This window comes from Carcharhinus amblyrhynchos, chromosome 19 (assembly GCF_965287045.1).
Source record: "Carcharhinus amblyrhynchos chromosome 19, sCarAmb.v2.hapA, whole genome shotgun sequence".
NCBI classification, from domain to species: Eukaryota; Metazoa; Chordata; class Chondrichthyes; order Carcharhiniformes; family Carcharhinidae; genus Carcharhinus; species Carcharhinus amblyrhynchos.
Genome location: NC_137342.1, coordinates 49,704,587 through 49,724,479, shown reverse-complemented (window position 1 = coordinate 49,724,479; position 19,893 = coordinate 49,704,587). Strand labels below are relative to the sequence as shown.

The window sequence follows — 19,893 nt, the reverse complement described above, 5'->3', positions numbered from 1 at the left end:
GTTTGACAGGATAGATGTTGAGAAAATCTTTTCTCTGGCTGGAGAATTTCGGGCAGGGAATCACAGTCTCAGAATAAGATGTTGGCCATTTAGGATTGCGATGAGGAGCAGTTTCGTCATTCAACAAGTTGCAAATCTGTGAAACTTTCCATCCCAGAGCGCACCGGATGTTCAGTGGCTGAGTATTTAGTTTCTAGGTGTCCACATCATCAATAACCTGTCCTGGTCCCCTAGGAGGGGACATAGCTTTAAATTAAGGGGTGGTTATAGGACGGATGTCAGAGGTAGGCTCTTTACTCAGAGGGTGGACAGTGAGAGCCTTTTACCTCGGATGGTGATGGCTAACACGAGGGGACATAGCTTTAAATTAAGGGGTGGTAATTATAGGACGGATGTCAGAGGTAGGTTCTTTACTCACAGGGTAGTAAGGTCGTGGAATGCCCTGCCTGCAGCAGTTGTGGACTCGCCAACTTTAAGGGCATTCAAATGGTCAGTGGATAGGCATATGGATAACATTGGAATAGTTTAGGTTAGAGGGTCATTAGACTGGTTCCACTGGTCAGCGCAACATCAAGGGCCAAAGGGCCTGTACTGCGCTGTAATGTTCTATGGTCCCCCCATGCCAACATTATAGTAAAGAAAGCCCACCAACGCCTCTACTCTCTCAGAAGACTAAGGAAATTTGGCATGTCAGCCATGACTCTCTCGAACCTTTACAGATGCACTATAGAAAGCATTCTTTCTGGTTGTATCACATCTTGGTATGGCACCTGCTCTGCCCAGCACCACAAAAAACTACAAAAGGTCGTGAACGTAGCCCAGTTCACCGCTCAAACCAGCCTCCCATCCATTGACTCTGTCTATTCTTCCCACTATCTCAGAAAAGCAGCCAGCATAATTAAGGACCCCACGCACCCCGGACATTCTCTCTTCCACCATCTTCCATCAGGAAAAAAATACAAAAGTCTGAGGTCACGTACCAGCCGACTCGAACAGCTTCTTCCCTGCTGCCATCAGACTTCTGAATTTACCTACCTTGCATTAAGTTGATCTTTCTCTACATCCTAGCTATAACACCACATTCTGTACTCTCTTCTTTACTTCTGTACGAACAGTATGCTTTATCTGTGTAGTGCGCAAGAACCAATACTTTCCACTGTATGTTAACACATGTGACAATAATAAATCAAATCAAATCAAATCAAACATAGGTCGATAGATTTTTGGGTACTAAAGGAATTAATGGGAATAGCACGGAAAGAGGTAGAGGGTCTGCCATGATCTTGTTGAATGATGTAATGTATGGTGGCACAGTGGTTAGCACTGCTGCCTCACAGCGCCAGGGTCCTGGGTTCAATTTCCAGCTTGGGTTGCTGTGTCTGCGTGGGTTTCCTCCGGGTGCTCCAGTTTCCTCCCACACTCCAAAAGACGTGCTGGTTAAGTGCGTTGGCCATGTTAAATATTCCCTCAGTGTACCCGAACAGGTGCTGGAGTGTGGCGACTAGGGAATTTTCACAGTAACTTCATTGCAGTGTTAATGTAAGCCTGCTTGTGACTAATAAATAAATAAACGAACATAAACAGGCCATCCAGACTTGTTCTCACTTCACTTTTCCAAAGACACAGTACAGTTTTACCAATGTTTGTTTGTTGACTTTCAGTGAGGACAGAGTGATTGAACATCATAAGAAGGTTAGCGGACAGACGAGAGGACAAGCTATTGTGAAGTAAGTCATTAATCTTCTGAAAAACACCAAGGATAAGTCTTTCTGCTTTAACGAGAACATCATGTGGAGATGCTGGGGTTGGACAGGGGTGGGCACAGTAAGGAGTTTCACAACACAGGGCTAAAGTCCAACAGGTTTATTTGGAATCACGAGCTTTCGGATCGCCACTCACCTGATGAAGGAATTTCAGTGTTCCAAAAGCTCGTGATTCCAAATAAACCTGTTGGATTTTAACCCTGTGTTGTGAGACTTCTTACTGAAAAATGATACGCTAGAAACTACATTGCATTGTAGCAATGTTCATCTGTATCCTACTCTTCAAATCCCCGGTTTCACCCTGCGAGCTCACAGCAAATTCCTTCTCTCCCTCATTAAATGGATCAAAAGAAGATGGACACCTCCACTACAACAGTGAAGAATCATCTGATTCCGAGGCGTTGAGGCTGGGATTTTCCAGCCGCGTTGCCGCCAGACTGGAAAATCCCTCTCAACTGACCTTCCCATGGTCCGTGTCCTGTCCACCACGAATCCCGTGGTGGGGGGATGAGATAATTCCACTCTGGGTGGTTGTGTGATAACATCGCCAGCTAGCAGTGAGTTCTAAATATGTGACTTTGGTCTTTTCTTGGTAAACTGGAATTTATTTTTATGAAAGTTCCTCATTGGGATTTATATTTCTGTCAATGTTCTTTGATAATTAAGATGTTTGTTTTCTGTAGGTGTTGCTAATTTGTCTCTTTCAGTTTTTTTCCCCTTGTTTTCAGTCTCCTCCTGTTGCTTGTTTCGCAGCTTTTCTTGTGGGTTTGACAAATTCACTGTCTAAACATTTTGTTTCTGGAGCACCAGTGAGGAAAGATTCTAACATCCTTTCCATTTCTGCTCTTTTCCCAGTTACATGAGCATTGCAGAATCTCTTCCAACCTATGGGGTGCACTATTACGCAGTGAAGGTAAACATCCAATTTCTTTTTGTGTTTGTGCTTCATTTTAAAATGACGTTCTTCCTCCTTGCATTGATATTGTCAGAGAGACACGGCTCTGATCGCTGATCCACATTGACTTCCGGTTCCTGAACACATCCAGAAGTAGAATTCTCATCCTACTCTTCAAATCCCCGGTTTCACCCTCCCTATCTCTGTAACCTCCTCCTGCCCCTACGCCCTCCCTATCTCTGTAACCACCTCCAGCCCCGACACCCTGTCCCTATCTCTGTAACCTCCTCCAGCCCCTACACCCCCTCCCTATCTCTGTAACCTCCTCCAGCCCCTACACCCCCTCCCTATCTCTGTAACCTCCTCCAGCCCCTACACCCCCTCCCTATCTCTGTAACCTCCTCCAGCCCTCCAATTTTCAACACTTCTTCTGCTGCTTTCCTGTTTATTTCCCAGTTTTTTTGCTGTACTATTTATGCATTCAGACACCTAGACCTGGAACTGTGAACCTTCAGCCTAACTGTGAACTGAATCCCTACAGTGCAGAAGGAAACCATTCAGTCCATCAAGCTTACACTGACGACAGCCTTATCCTATCCCTCTAACATATAACCCCATGTATTTACCCTAGCTAATCCCCCAACACTAAGGGGCAATTTAGCATAGCCAACCACACTTTGGAGTCTGGGAGGAAATTGGAACACCCGGAGGAAACCCACACAGACATGGGGAGAACATGCAGACTCCGCACAGTCAGTGATCCAAGTCCAGAATTGAACCCGGGTCCCTGGCTCTGTGAGGCAGCAGTGCTAACCACTGTGCTACCCTAGGGAGTGTAGAGGTGGAACATATCGTGGGATATTCAATGATTAATTGTTTATTTATGTCACACTTTTGGAGAAGAACAGGAAAAGGGGGAGGGGGAATTTTCCTGGAATGTATTATTTGAAACAGAAGTGTTATTACTTGCTGATTACGGTGGCAGTTTTCCTGACCAGATCGAGCAGCAAGCATCCTTGTTTTCTCAGAATGAGTGTGTCTGGGAAGTTTCCAGTGAGCGAAGATTGAATCCAAAACCCCCTGCCCCAGAAAATATCGTCTAAGATGATGTAAACATTTAATTGTGTATTAATTAAAACACCAGGCCAGTCCCGGCAGGAATTCTGAGTCCAATTCTGGGCTGAAGGAGAAAACTCAGAATTGATTGACCAGAATGATTCCAGGGATGAGGGGATTAGGATTCTGTGGATAGATTGGAGAAGCTGGGATTGTCCTCCTTGGAGCAGAGAAGGCGAAGAGGAGATTTGATGGAGTTTGAAATGATTAAAGGATTTACATAGAGAAACTCAGGAGAAACTTTCCAATGGTCTAAGGGTTAACAAGCAGAAGATATTACATTCACGGTGACTGGTGAAAGAATCAGATGTACATGAAAAATCCTTTTTATGCAGCACGTGTTTGAGATTTGGAAAATCTCTGACAGGGCATTGAAAATAGAATTAATTGGAGCTTTCAAAAAGAGTTAGATAAATACATAAACGAGACATGGGGAAAGAGCGAGGAGTGGAATTAACTGGATTGTTCTCTGAAAGAGCTGGCACAGTCTCAGAGGGATGAATGGCCTCTTGCGTTGTGATACTCTGTGGCCAGAATTTATTGCTCCCCTCCCCCTGGTGGGTTCTGAGGTGGAGGGGGAGTGTAACATTGCAAGGACGGGATTCTCCCTGGGATTTTGTCCCCCCCCTCAACCTGATCACAAGTTTAGAGGGGGTCGAGTGGTGGGGGTGGGAGGGAGAGTAGGGGCTGCTGTATTGCCCCACTTAACATAGAACATAGAACTAATGTCCTTCGATGGCCACTTAAGGGTCTTCTCCCACCCAGGCTCAATTTTTAGGCTGCTGAGTGGACAACCGATTGGAGTGGAAACCCAACATTGAATTTAGTTCAATCTCGGTTGGGGTGGGAGTGGGGGACAGCGAGGGGGCACGCCCATCTGAAGCCTCCTCCTGACCGGGACATTTTTCTCCTAAAGGCTGAATGACTTCCAGACCTCCCTCTCCGACAATCTATCCCCCCCCCCCCCCCCCCCCCCACCCCCGATCACCCCAGGCCCTTCCCAAATGCCCTCACAGGACAATCCCCAAACAGGACAATGCAGCAATGACTCATCATTACTCATGAAGGAAGTCTATCTGACCAGGTGCACATCACCTTCTGTGTGGTGTAAATGTGAACATTCTCAATTCCTGCTGGTGTGGAACTTAATTTGAAGCGTGGACCTAATCCCCTGAGGAGGCCTTTTGATGAACATCTGCTAAATTGTGCAGAAGGGCCTCCAGATATTGTCCATCAAAAAGCCTGACCCCACTTTTAAAGTCGGAAGAACCCAATTCCTGAAGTTCGTGCTGCCATCAAGGAACTGATTTTTGGCCCTACGCCAAAGGACGTTTCCCCAGCCGCCAAACTTCCCACTAGAAGATTCTACCCTTTAACTCGGTTTCTCACCCCATAGACGCTGCTTGAACTGTTGAGTTTCCCTAACATTTTCTGCTTTTTATTGTTGTTACGACACGGAGATGGTTTTCCCCTCTGCGTGATTTTGGAACCACCCAAGGAGATACACCTCGCCTTGTAATCTTGTACGGGTGTTTGTGAGGTAGTGGGAAATTATTGGTTTTGATAAACGAAAGTGGGATCTGACACTCTCTATCATGAGCAATTAATAGAACTTTATTTTTTAACTGGTGGCAACCTGATTAAAACAATTGACAAACTGAATAAAATCCCAGTAGAACGCTGTTCGAATACTACAAGACTCACAGTAAGATAAACCATTATAGAATTTAGTCACTCTTAAATAAAACTTCTCAGCATTATTGAGGAAAGTCAGAAGTGTTGACGAGAATTAATCTGAAGATGTTCTAACGTGAAACTTGCCGACGTGCAGAGGTTCAGTGTCTGATTAAACTGGAGAAGTTTCCTCATTTAGCGCCATGCCTACTTAATTCCATTTGGCGCAATGGGCTCCGGTCTCCCTCCAGTTTTTCCGGGACTTTCTTTGTGTCGCGTTTAATGCTGAAAAGTTATATTTATTTGACAGGACAAGCAGGGGATCCCCTGGTGGTTGGGACTGAGTTACAAGGGAATATTTCAGTATGATCACCACGATAAAGTGAAGCCCAGAAAGGTAAGTGGCAAAACACCTGCACAATGCTGTCAATTATAGAGACTCATTTAGTCATTATGTATATTAATAATAATAATATGCAAATTCATTGAATACATATTCATTGCCATTATACATTTTTCTAATGAATATTATGAACTTCATTATGTAAATGATTTTAATTGTGAATTGGTGAGTGGAGTTACAGAGGTGTCAGTGCTGATGTGCTCTCCCCTGAGTTCAAACCACGCTGAAGAAATCCAGGACATTTTTAAAATTCATTCACGGGATGTGGGTGTGGCCAGCATTTATTGCCCATCCCCAACAGCCCTTGAGAAGGTGATGATGAACCTTCTTGAACTGCTGGAATCTCTGTAGTGTAGGTGCACCCACAGTGCTGTTAGGGAGGGGGCTCCAGGATTTTGACCCAGCGACAGTGAAGGAACGGCGATATATTTCCAGGTCAGCATGATGAGTATTTTGAAGGGGGAGCTTGCAGAGAGTGCTGTTCCTGTCCTTCTCAGTGGCAGCATCGTTCAGATCCCAGACAGCTTGGTACAGCTCACAGAACAAAAGGTTACTGCAGGTAAAACGAATGCCAACAGCGTCTGGACTGGTGGTAACTTGCACATATTTTAATGCTCTGTTTTGGCCATAAACCCTTATTGATACATTGGATGACAGATGGTTATAAATCACAGGAGTGTAGTATTAGTATCTTCTATCAAAGTGTGTTAATAATGCATGCAAGATTGGTTCATTTGTAAGACCGATGTTGACCTGGTGCAGAGATATTTGCTACAAGTTTACACATGATATGTAATGCTCCAGAAATAGACTACAGAGACAAATGCACTTCCTATGCTCTCTGGCCTGTGTTCAGGATGAGGTGTTGTTCAACTTTGATCATTTTAGCACAGGAGGTGCTCCTATCTTGAGCGATACAGATGTGTGTGGTGACAAATCTGTCCCGAATTTATTGCAAAATCACCTCGGTGTCATTGCTTGAGCAAGCCAGGATTTACTTCCCAGCCAAACACATGGATTTTCATTTTGTTCTTTCTTTGAGTCATTCAACTAACTGGAACAAAGTTCCAGAAAAGGGGATTATAATTACTGGAACAGAAGGGAAACTCCCTGCTTCTACAATAAGCCAGCAGCCACATGTGGCTGATCGCAAGTCCAGATGTGGCAAATGTATTAGCAAATAAAAGAATGAGTAATAGGCACCCTTGGTGGACGTGTGATTCCAGCGCTCACATCTGCAGCTCTTAAGGGGCTGGACAGAGTAGATGCTGGAAAAATATTTCCCTTGGCTTGGGCATCGAGAACACGGGACACAGTATCGGAATAAGGGGTCAGTTGTTTAGGACAGCGATGAGGAGAAATTTCTTCACTCATTGAGTTGTGAATCTTTGGAATTCTCTAACACTGCGAAAGCTCGATCCATCAGGATATTAAAGACAATGAAGGGATAGGGTGATAGAGTGTGGAGCTGGAGCTCAGGTAGAAGAGCAGCCATGATTTTATTGAACAGCAAATAATACTCAAATGGGCTGAGTGGTCCACTCCAGTTCCTTTTTCCTTACACCTGACATATAAGTGAGTTCATTAATCTCTCTTGTGCATTTGGTGAAACAGCAATAGCAGAATTTTCTGGCCGTTCACACCAGCGGGATTCTCCAGCCCCGCTGCAGTGAATGAAGATTCGGCTGAGCGCCAAATTCTCCGTCCTTGCTGGCAGCAGCGTTGGAGCGTGAACGACTGGAGAAGTCCCGCCAGTGTGTGAAGGTTTTTTGATCATTGAGTTTACTTTGTTACTGGATGTTGGTGGCTGTTTGTGAGGTGAATAGTCCCGGAATGTTCCCAATCCCTCCAGCGAGAAGTCTAGCATAGAACATAGAACATTACAGCGCAGTATAGGCCCTTCGGCCCTCGATGTTGCGCCGACCAGTGGAACCAATCTAATGACCCTCTAACCTAAACTATTCTAATGTTATCCACATGCCTATCCACTGACCATTTGAATGCCCTTAAAGTTGGCGAGTCCACAACTACTGCAGGCAGGGCATTCCACGACCTTACTACCCTCTGAGTAAAGAAACTACCTCTGACATCCGTCCTATAATTACCACCCCTTAATTTAAAGCTATGTCCCCCTCGTGTTAGCCATCACCATCCGATGTAAAAGGCTCTCACTGTCCACCCTATCCAATCCTTTGATCATCTTGTATGCCTCAATCAGGTCACCTCGTAACCTTCTTCTCTCCAATGAAGATAACCTCCAGTCCCTCAGCCTTTCCTCATAAGACCTTCCCACCATACCAGGCAACATCCTGGTAAACCTCCTCTGCACCCTTTCCAATGCCTCCACATCTTTCTTATAATGCAGTGACCAGAACTGTACGCAATACTCCAACTGCGGCCGCACCAGAGTTTTGTACAGTTGTAACATGACCTCACGGCTCCGAAATTCAATCCCTCTACCAATAAAAGCTAATACACTGTACGCCTTCTTAACAACCTTATCAACCTGGGTGCCAACTTTCAGGGAGCTATGCACACGTACACCGAGATCTCTGCTCGTCTACGCTACCAAGAGTCCTTCCATTAGCCCTATATTCTGTACTCCTGTTACTCTTACCAAAGTGAATCACCTCACACATTTCCGTATTAAACTCCATCTGCCACCTCTCGGCCCAGCTCTGCAGCTTATCTATATCCCTCTGTAAACTGTAACATCCATCCTCACTGTCTACAACTCCTCCAACTTTGGTGTCGTCAGCAAATTTACTAATCCATCCTTCTACACCCTCATCTCGATCATTTATAAAAATGACAAACAGCAGTGGCCCCAAAACAGATCCTTGAGGCACACCACTTGTAACTGAACTCCAGGTTGAATATTTCCCATCAACCAGCACCCTCTGTCTTCTATCAGCTAGCTAATTCCTGATCCAAACTGCTAAATCACCCTCAATCCCATGCATCTGCATTTTCTGCAATAGTCTACCAGGTGCCAATCTCTCCTGGTCATGACAAATGTGGGTCAGGTGCCATGGACTTGGGGGTTGGGAGCAAGAAGGTGGGTTTTGTGCCCCTCTGCTGCTGCCAGGCTACAGAGGGGGAATCCTTCAGGGGTGTTAAAGTACATTGATGGATAGGAGATGTCACTTTCACGAGGGGGAATCCTGTTTCCTACCCTGAAGGAGTCGTAGGTGTTGCCTGGCCTCTCTGAACTGCTTCAATGGACGGCTCCTATCAGATCATAGAATCCCTACAGTACATTCAGCCCACCGAGCCTGCACTGACAACAATCTCACCCAGGCTCTATCTCTGCAAACCCATTTATTTCTCCTGCTCATTGCTGTGAATGATTTTAGCGTTGATACAATCAGTTCATGCTCTATTAAACCTGAAGTACTACTTCTTTTGAGCTGCAGTGGTTTCTAGTCGCAGTTTTCTTTAACAGGCTTTCTCTTTGATCTGAAGACCTTCCTAGAAAGACAAGGTGCACAGTCTGACTGCTCTTTTTTCATAGTGGGTCATTCTCAACCTCTTTAAGCAGTGTAGCACTCCTGTGCTGGAGGTTGTATTTAGCCATGGAAAAAGCTGGAAACAACTCAGATTATCCTCCAATGGGTCTATAATGAGGAGCTTTGAGTGTTTATTTCAGTAGGGTGTCACTGTCAGGGTGGATTTGGCAGGGTGATAGGGGCCTGTGCCAGGTTGGCATTGCCAGTGGGGGATGTGCTCTGATGAGTCGGGGCCTTTGCTGGGGGAGTGTCTCTCGTTGCAGTTGGGTTGAATCCTTTGACTGGGGGGCGTTCAGATCACCTTCATGCCTGTATGGTTGGGGGAGGTAATGACCCAATGTTTAGTGGTCGGGGGGGTGAGGTTGCCCCTGTCTGGGGAAGGGTTGTAGGAGCTCTCCTTGTGAGCAGGGAGTTACAGTGTCAGTTGGGAGAGAAGCGGGGGGCTATCACTGCACTCTGAGATAGGGGCGCCCTTTAAAAATGATGCCCCGATCAATGTGGAGACGGGCTTGCTGGCGTGTTTCCCATTAGGGATTCCATTGCCATCGAAGAGTGGTTGTTCCCACCCACCTGCCCCCGGGTAGCTCTGTCAACGTCAGAGGGTTCACTCCGGTTTTCCCGCTGGAGGAAGCACTTTGTTTCTCATCGGGAGATTTATCCATGATTAAAATCTGGATGCTGAAGAGGCCAGGATAGCTTTCATGGGGCACTGTGAGACTGGAGGAGATTTATTACAATCCATGGGATGGGGTGTCAGTGGCAAGGCCAGCACCCATTGCCCATCCCTAATTGCCCTTGAGCTGAGCGGCTTGCCCGTCCATTTCAGAGTCAACCACACTGCTGTGAGTCTGGACTCACTTATAGACCAGACCAGGTAAGATTGGCAGATTTGAGAGGCAGAGAAAGGGGGGTTGGTCGGAGGCTTTTTCCCAGGGTGGAAGTGTCAATTACAAAGGGGGGTACAGGCTCAAGGTAAGAGGGGGAAAGTTTAAGCGAGATGTGTGGGGGAAGTTTTTTGCGCAGAGAGTGGTGGGTGCCCGGAAAGCGCTGCCAGAGGAGGTGGTGGAAGCAGACACATTTAGCAATATTTAATAGGCACCTGGATGGGTACATGAATAGAGAGATACGGACCAAGTAAGGGCAGAAGGTTCTCTTTTGTTTGGGCATTATGAATGGCACAGGCTTGAGGGGTCAATGGACCTGTTCCTTTGCTGTACTCTTCTTTGTACTTTATTTCCGTCCTCCTCCTGGGAATCTCCTGCCATAATGGAGCCCTAAGTGGAGCAGTTGCTTCAGGAGTCTGGTGCCAGGCACAAAGTGTCCTGCCCAGCAGAGCTGGTTTTGAGTAATTGGCACCTTGATGGAGGGCACATTGGCTTGAGTGAGGTTGTTGCTGGTGCCCTGCCTTTCCTGGATTGAGAGGGTCTTGTGAAGACATCACTGCTGCTATTCCTCTAGTGCTCAGAGGTGCTGTTGTATGTTGTCCAAGTTTGAGAAGCATAAAGGAGAACATAGGTCATTGCTGCTCAGTATAACACACCCTTAGTCTCAACTTGGAGATTCCAGCTCTGACGTACTCCTGTCCGTAACCAGCCAAAGGCTGAACTGGCACATTGGAAGCGATGATGATTTTCACTGTCTGTTCTGCCTGGGCAGCAAAGTAGTATGGCTGCCTCACAGTGCCAGGAACCTGGGTTCAGTTCCAGCCTTGGGTGAGAGTGTGGAGTTTGCATGTTAGATCATAAAACCATAAGACATCGGAGCAGAATTAGGCCACTCGGCCCATCAAGTCTGCTCTGTCATTCAATCATGACTGATATTTTTCTCATCGCCATTCTCCTGCCTTTCCCCCATAACCCCAATCCCCTGATTAATGAAGAACCTATCTATCTCTGTCTGAAAGACACTCAATGATCTGGCCTCCATAGCCTTCTGCGGCAAAGAGTTCTACAAATTCACCACTCACTGGCTGAAGAAATTCCTCCTCATCTCTGTTTTAAAGGGTCGTCCCTTTAGCCTGAGATTGTACCCCATGTTTGCGTTGGTTTCTTCCGGTGCTCCGGTTTCCTCCCACAGTCCCAAGATGTGCAGGCTAGGTGGATTGGCCATGCTAAATTGTCCCTCGGTGTCAAAAGATGTGCAGCTTAGGGGGGTGAGCGGGATAAATATGTGGGGTTACAGGATAGGCCTGGGCATGAGTCATTGCAGGTCTCAATGGACCGAATGGCCTCCTTCTGCACTGTAGGGATTCAATGATACTTCGTCAAGAGGAGGCTCTGAGATACGGAAAATTATCCACATTTTCCAGGATCTCATTTATTTGGTGAGGGGGAGGTTTAACGCTGTGGGAGTTGTTTGTTAGAGTGAGGGATCCCACTCTATTAGCTGGACTGCAGAGTTTCATCCATCAGTCGTTGTGAGTTAGAATGGCGGGGCTTACCCCTGGGGACAGCAATTAACAGTTTGCAAGCAGTTACAATGTAAAAAACATAAAATCCTAATGCATCCAAAGGCCCGTCAGTTGAATTGTTCCCCCGGGGAGGGAAGTGATCCTTTAGCTCTGAATCTGTGCAGGGACAATCCATATGCAGTGTAGGCTCTCTGGGGAATCCATGCTGCTGCCAAGGGAACATCTTGTATCCATTAGAGTGTCTGCTTCCTGGAGAAATTGAGGCTGGGCTGTGCACTGCGACATGTGATTGGCAAACAGGAAGGGATCTCACTTCTTCAGGACCGAGGACTTTTCCTCTGGGGGGTTGAATTCCTCGATGGAGAGGGGGGGAGATGCAGATGGCAGCTCGCTGTGCATCCACTTCACAAAAACTGGGAGCGAGGAATGTTTTCCACTGCTCTGTGTAGAATAATGGGAGACTTTTTCCTCTTGTTTGGGCGGCTCGAGGCTTTTCTTATCCCTGTCCTGTTTCTCTGTCTGTCAATTATTGTTGGAAACAGTGAGGGGAAGGACGGACTTGCATTTAGGTAGCACCTTGCATGACCGTAGTTCACCCCAGAGCACTTTTGAAGTGTGGTCTCGGCTGTAGCAAACACAGCAGCCAATTTACACACAGCATTCTCCCACACACAGCAAGGCAATAATGAGCTGACAATCCTTCTTTAGTGATGACAGTTGTTGGATAAGTCTTGACCTGGACACCACAAAAACTTGGTACCCGCACCATAAAGCGAAAACTCCAAAAAGATGCAATATCCCTGGGAGCAAAGACAGGGAGAGAAGTTACAACCGAAGTTCCCAGTCAGCGATGGAGACGGAGAGAATAGGAGGTGTCTCTTTCATAATATAGAGGTGTGCCGAGACAAATAATAGGTTGGGAATCACAGGTTTGGTGTTTAAAAAGTAGGAAGAAAAACAGCCATAAAATACCCTGCCTTGAGCCTGTAAACGTCCTTACGATCCTGCTACATACCCACGGTAGTGAATCCATGCTTCATTCCTGAAATTCTATCTGTGGGATATTCTGGTAACTCCTGTCACTCACACACAATTTGCATACAATTAGTACCTTAATGAAGGATGCATCTGTCGACTTCGATTTGCATAAAATTATGAAATATAAGCCCTTGTATTTGTGCAAAAATGTCACGTCACTTTCTGGGTTGAATAAGTTTCGGAATTCAGTGACTGTAACCACAAATTGAACTATTGAATGAATCTCTCGTAGTCATTAATCCATCGTGAGGGTTCAGCAGCTGTTCATGTCTGCGATGTGATAAGGAGTTTGTCTCTATTTACTGTCCCTGACATTCCCTTTGAGAATTTATTAAGCAGCAGATCATCATTGCTGCTTAGTTCACAACATTCTCCACACAGGAGCACAGGGTGGCAATGGGCTATTCAACAATGGGAGCACCACTTAATGGTTCCCTCCCCAAGTCACTCCATCTTCCCACACGTTAGGTTAGCAGCACCAACACCAGCCAACTGTTCTCTTCATCTTACCCTGGGTAGAGTGGAACCCATCAAACCCAAATCATTGCCCCAAATAATTATCAAAGAATCAAACCTGACATCTTCCCAGTTCAGCGCCATGCCCGCGGGTACCCTACAACACTCAAAGTTCAACACCATCCAGGACAAAGCAGCCCACTTGATTGGCATCCCATTCACCATCTCAAACACTCACTCCCTCCGTCGCTGACACACGGTGGCAGTAATGTGTCCCAGCTGCAAAATACAGCAACTCACTGAGACTCCCATCAACTTCCAAACCCGCAACCTCTACCACCTAGAAGGACAAGGGTAGCAATTGCAAGGGAACAGCCCGTCCAAGGCATTCACCATCCTGATTTGCCATTCCTTCGCCGTCGCTGGGTCAAAATCCTAGAGCTCTGTCCCTAACAGCACCGCGGGTGTACCTACACGTGATCAGCCAGGCTGATGAAGTTGACTTGCTGGAGTATGAACAACCTGATGAGTCTTAACTGATGGTTCAATCAGGGAGCCTCATGCTCCCTATTTAAAGCAGGTGTGTCAGACTCCCAGCCTGCACCCAGCAGGGGGCCACTGGAGAGCTGGCTGTGTACAGATACATGGTGTAAATAAAGTAACTTGGTGACAGAACTTTCACCACCGGGGAGTTATTACACTCCACCACACGGACTGCACCGATTCAAGTTGGCAACTCACCACCACCTTCTCGAGGGCAATAAATGCTGAACTAGTGACGTTCACACACCCTGAGCAAATAAAAAAGTTAATTTAGCCAATGGCAAAGCAGAGGAAAAATGAATGCAATATTGCCTTTTCCCTCCTGATGAAGATTCCACTTCTGAGTCCATTTAAATGATATTCCCTTCAAATATAAGCAGGATAAATTCTCAGCATTGCCCTGCATGTGCATGGCAGACAGCAGTGTTTACCTACATCTGTTTTGTTGGTTGCTATGTATGTTTTTAAGCACATTGAGACACTCATTACATCATACATGATGTGGAACACATGTTTCTGTGCGTTAAGACTGATTCTGATACAGAAATTGGAGCCGGAAGCCACACGGCTAAATAGTGCAGTCTGATTTTTTTTTTAAATTTCACAGCTGTGATCTGCTCCCCTGTTGTCGGGAGGAGATGTGGAGAATTTGCTGTAGCAACAATATCCAAGGGGTTCTCGCTGCTCTGTAAGCACAGGGGCAGAACAGAATGGGTCACAAACAGGGCAGCACGGGGACACCGATTAGCACTGCTGCCTTACAGCACCAGGAACCCGGGTCCAATTCCCGGCTGGGAGGGGTTGCTGTCTGTGTGGAGTTTGCACATTCTCCCCGTGTCCGTTTGGGTTTCGTCCGGGTGCCCCGGTTTCCTCCCACACTCCGAAGATGTGCAGGTTCGGTGGATTGACCATGCTAAATTGCCCCTTAGTGTTCCGAGGTGTGTAGGTTAGGAGGATTAGTCGGGGAAATGTGTGCGATTACAGGGATAAGGTGGTGGGGGGGATGGTGTTGCTGTTGTGGGCCTGCGTCGATTGTGTTTTAGAGAGTCCGTACCCCTGCACATTGTATGTATTCAGATAATCGTCTAATGCTCTTATGAATGCCTCGATCAAACCTGCCTCCACCACAGATCCAGGCAGTCCAGCCTAGCCTGAACCCACCCGCTGAGAGGCCGAATGGCCTCCTTCTGAACTGTAAGGATTCTGTGGCAGGTAACAAACTGGCAATGTGCCAACCATAGCTTTATTTGTAGCACTTCCATCACTAACCTTGACGGTTATGGGTTCAAGCCCTGCTCTTAGAAACCTGGTGCAAACATGTCGGTTGACACTCCTGGGAATGGCTGAGGGAATGCTGCACTGTTGAGGATACTGTCCTCCGGATGTGATGTTCAGTCAAGATCCCATGGAGGTATATTGAAGAGTAGAAGCAGCGTTCGGCCTGGTATTCTGTCCAATATTTATCTCTCAATCAACATCACAAAAGCAGATGATCTGGTCGCTGTCACATGGCTGTTTGAGGGAGCTTGCTCTGTGCCATGTATCCTACATCCCAGCAGGGCCTACACTTCATTTGCTGTAAAGCTTTGGGGTGTGCTGTGGTTATGGAAGGTGCTATATAAATGCATGTCTTTCTTTCGAAGACTGGCCTGCACCAAGGGAGCAAGTGAAGTTGATCAACAAATGTAGAGCAAGCATCAGAGACGACATCAAGTGGTGAACGGGGAGGTGGGGCGGGGGGGTTGCTGAAATATTAGACAGGCCAGTCTGTAAGTGAGAATAAAGAGGCCTGTTGATAATCACAGGAAAATGTCACCAAGTACCCCGCAGATAATGGAGCCTGGATTAAACAGTTGCCTGAAGAGCGTGGACGAGGGAGATAGAGAGAATTGCTTTGTTGAAACATCACCAACCCACAACGTGATGGCAATACAAGTAAAACACGTAGGCCAGAACTCTCCCACCTCACTCGTCACGGAATCGCAGCGGGTGAGGGTCCGACAGTAGAAATCCCCGTTGACCTCGGGCGGGAATTTCTGATCTTCGCCGAGCTCGGTCTGACATCATAATTCATGATGTTGTTATAGACGATCATTAGCGAAATGACAGGATTGTTACAGTGCTGAAGGAGGCCATTTGGCCCATCATATCCGCACTGGCTCTCCAAATGAGTGCCATTCCCCTACCTTTCCCCTCCTGCACATTGTGTGTATTTAGATAATCATCTAATGCTCCTGTAAATGCCTCGATAAAACCTGCCCCCACCACAGATCCAGGCAGTGCAGTCCAGCCTGAACCACTTGCTGTGTGAGAGAGTTTTTCTTCACGTCAGGTTTGCTTCTTTTGCTAATCGCTTTAAATCTGCGCCCTCTCATTCTTGATTCTTTTATGAGTAGGAACAATTTCTCTCTCCTCTGTCCAGTTCTTTCATGATTTTGAACATCTACGTAAGAACATAAGAAATAGGAGCAGGAGTAGGCCATCTAGCCCTTCGAGCCTGCCCCGCCATTCAATAAGATCATGGCTGATCTGAAGTGGCTCAGTTCCACTTTCCTGCTTTCTCCCCATAACCCTTAATTCCCTTGCCTGTCAAAAACCTATCTACCCGCGTCTTAAATATATTTAGCGAGGTAGCCTCCACTACTTCAACAGGCAGAGAATTCCAGAGATTCACCACCCTTTGAGTGAAGAAGTTCCTCCTCAACTCCGTTCTGAACTGCCCCCCCGCTTATCTTGAGGCTGTGCCCTCTAGTCCTGCTGTCCTTTCTGAGCGGGAAGAATCTCTCTATCTCTACCCTATCCATCCCCTTCATTATCTTATACATCTCTAAAAGATCCTCCCTCATCCTTCTAAACTCTGAGTACAGACCCAGTCTATTTAGTCTCTCTTCATAGTCTAACCCCCTCATCTCCGGTATCAGCCTAGTGAACCTCCTCTGCACTCCCTCCAAGGCCAAAATATCCTTGCGCAAGTGCGGCGACCAAAACTGCACACAGTACTCCAGCTGCGGCCTCACCAGTACCCTGTACAGTTGCAGCAAGACCTCCCTGCTTTTATATTCTATCCCCCTTGCTATAAAGGCCAGCATCCCATTCGCCTTCCTGATCACCTGCAGACTGGGTTTTTGCGACTCATGCACAAGGACCCCCAGGTCCCTCTGCACCGTAGCATGCTGCAGCTTTTTGCCCTTTAAATAGTAATCTCCCCTACTATTATTTCTGCCAAAGTGGATAACCTCACACTTGCTAACATTGTACTCCATCTGCCAGGTCCTCTCCCACTCGCTCAGCCTATCCAGATCCCTCTGCAGACTTTCCACACCCTCCACACAATTTGCTTTTCTACTCATCTTTGTGTCATCAGCAAATTTCGTCACCCTACACTCAGCCCCCTCCTCCAGATCATCTATATAAATGGTAAATAGCTGAGGCCCCAGCACCAATCCCTGCGGCACTCCACTAGTCACCAACCGCCAATCAGAATAGCACCCATTGATATCCTATTAAATCTCCTCTTCTCTCCTTCTCTTCAAGGAGAACAGTCCCAACCTCTCCAGTTTATCCTCAGAACTGAAGTTTCTCATCCCTGGAACCATTCTTGTAAACCTCTCTACACTCTCTCCAATTCACTCACATTGTTCCAATAGTGTGGCACCCAGCACTGTACACAATACTCCAGCTGAGATCAAAGATCACAATCTCCTAAAAGAAAGTAAAATATAAAATAATAGAAGGACTGTGCAATTATGATCATTTCAGTTTACAGATAATTATAATTATGTTGCCAAATACTTTACAGTATTACTTTACACTTACTTTACAGAATATAAAATGAAATGAGGTCAAAAGAGAAAATGCTGGAAAATCTCAGCAGGTTTGGCAGTATCTGTAAAGAGAGAAAGGAGCTGACGTTTCGAGTCCAGATGATCCTTTGTCAAAGCTGAGTTTTTAGCTCTGACAAAGGGTCATCGGGATTCGAAACGTCAGCTCTTTTCTCTCCTTACAGATGCTGCCAGACTGCTGAGATTTCCCAGTATTTTCTCTTTTGGTTTCAGATTCCAGCACCCACAGTATTTTGCCTTTAATAATGAGGTGACTGGAGGCAACTTTGGGTTCTTGTCCCAGGTTTTCTCTCCTTCCTCAATTAGCTTCACCAAGTCCAACTAATTGCTGATAATATTGTAAAAATGTGGAGCCAGATGGGTCTATCGTGAACAAACTGGGAATTCAGGAGGAACTTTATTACCCAGAGAGTGGTGAGAATGACTCACTATTACAGGGAGTAGTTGAGATGAATGGTATGGAGGCTGGAGAAACATATAAGAGTGAAAGAAATAGAGGTTAAAGCTGACTGGGTGAGATGAAGAGAAATGGGAGGACAGAGTGGAATGTATGATGTGGAGATGCTGGCGTTGGACTGGGGTGGGCACAGTAAGTCGTCTCACAACACCAGTTTAAAGTCCAACAGGTTTATTTTGTATCGCACGCTTTCAGAGCATGACTCACCTGATGAAGGAGCAGTGCTCCGAAAGTTTGTGATTCCAAATGAACCTCTTGGACTTTAACCCAGTGTTATAAGAGTGGAATGTAAGCAGCAATGTGGGCCAGTTAGGCCGAAATGGCCTGTTTCTGTACAATGTTGCAAACTCAATGTGAGCAATTTTTTTATCCATCACGGGAACTGAGAGTCACTGCTCAGATCAGCATATTGCCAATTCCTAGTTACCCTTGAGACAGTGATGGTGAGCTGCTTTCTTGAACTGCTGCAGTCCATGCGGTGTGGGTACACCCACAGTGCTGTTAGGGAGGGCGTTCCAGGATTCTGACCCAGTGACAGTGAAGGAAAGGCAATATATTTCCAACTCAGGACAGTGAGTGGCTTGAAGGGGAACTTGTAGGTGGAGGTGTTCCCGTGTATCTGCTGCCCTTGTCCTTCTAGATGGCTAAGGTTGTGAGTTTGAAAGTTGATGGAGCCTGGGTGAGTTGCTGCAATGCAGCTTCTAGCTAATACACACAGCTGCCACTGTACGCTGATGGTTGGAGTGAATATTGAAGGTGATGGGTGGGATGTGAGTCAAATGAGGCTGCTTTGTCCTGGATGATATCAAGATTCTTGCATGTTCATCCAGGCAAGTGGGGAGTATTCCAGCACACTCCTGACTTGTGCCTTGTAGATGGTGGACAGGCTTTGGGGAGTCAGGAGATGAGTTACTCACTGCAGGATTCCCAGCCTCTGACCTAATCTTGTAGCCACAGAATTTACTTGGCGAGCTAGCTGGTCCAGTTCAGTTTCTGGCCAATGGTAATCTCCAGGATGTTAATAGTGGAGGATGGTTATTGGTTAGATTCCCTCCTGTTTTATCACATCACAAGACACTGTTCTTCACATTAGCGTGCACAATGAGATAAGCGGCAATATTTTTAAATCCAGTGCCTCTTGCAGCTTTCTCCTTTACAATATTTTCCCGGGAATGGTTTCTGTCCACAGCAGAAACACTTGGGAAGTTTGATCTCCCTTCCTTCTATTTTAATAAAATTGTCAGCGTGCTCCTCAAGCTACCGGCTGCCTCATTGCTTTTTGCTGTCCGCCCTTAGCCCTTTCCTGAATGAAATATTAGATATTTCTGAGCTGTTCCCTGGCATATTCAGAGAAGTGTTTACGCTGCCCTGAATAAATAAGCGAATCTATACACACATCTCCCCGCGGTCACTGGGACCGAAGGAAACAGCACAGGAAACAGATAATGTCACCGTCGCATATTTCTCAGATTCTTGCACCACCCAAACTTGAAAGGACGTGGCTCGCTGGTTTGGGATCAGCGTTTCGAGGAGCGCAGGAAGCAAAGACTGACCGGAGATCCACAATGAAGAGAGGAATGCCAGTGTGACGCATCAAATAAACAAGATCGCAGGTAGCTAACCTCTGTCAGATGTCAGCCACCCATTTCCAGAACTTTCTGCATTTACTTCGTGAAAGCTGAGTTCACCATTGATGAATGAAGAGGCCAGCTCTCGTGATTATATCCCAGTTTCACTCGAAGGTGGAGTGCCCACCTTGCTGTCGACTTCTGATGGTGGTGGCACGT

General features: G+C 46.4%; 1 protein-coding gene across 7 annotated transcripts in view; it reads left to right on the top strand.

Moving 5' to 3' along the window:
* The window catches only part of frmd4a (FERM domain containing 4A), a 613,918-nt gene that overhangs the window by 517,321 nt on the left and 76,704 nt on the right, over positions 1-19,893 (top strand). For all 7 annotated transcript variants that reach the window (XM_080207761.1, XM_080207763.1, XM_080207759.1 and 4 more), the window contains exons 9-11: positions 1,662-1,727; positions 2,619-2,676; positions 5,759-5,845. In XM_080207761.1, the coding sequence (XP_080063887.1) occupies positions 1,662-1,727; positions 2,619-2,676; positions 5,759-5,845 (211 nt within the window). The remainder of the gene's footprint in view (positions 1-1,661; positions 1,728-2,618; positions 2,677-5,758; positions 5,846-19,893) is intronic.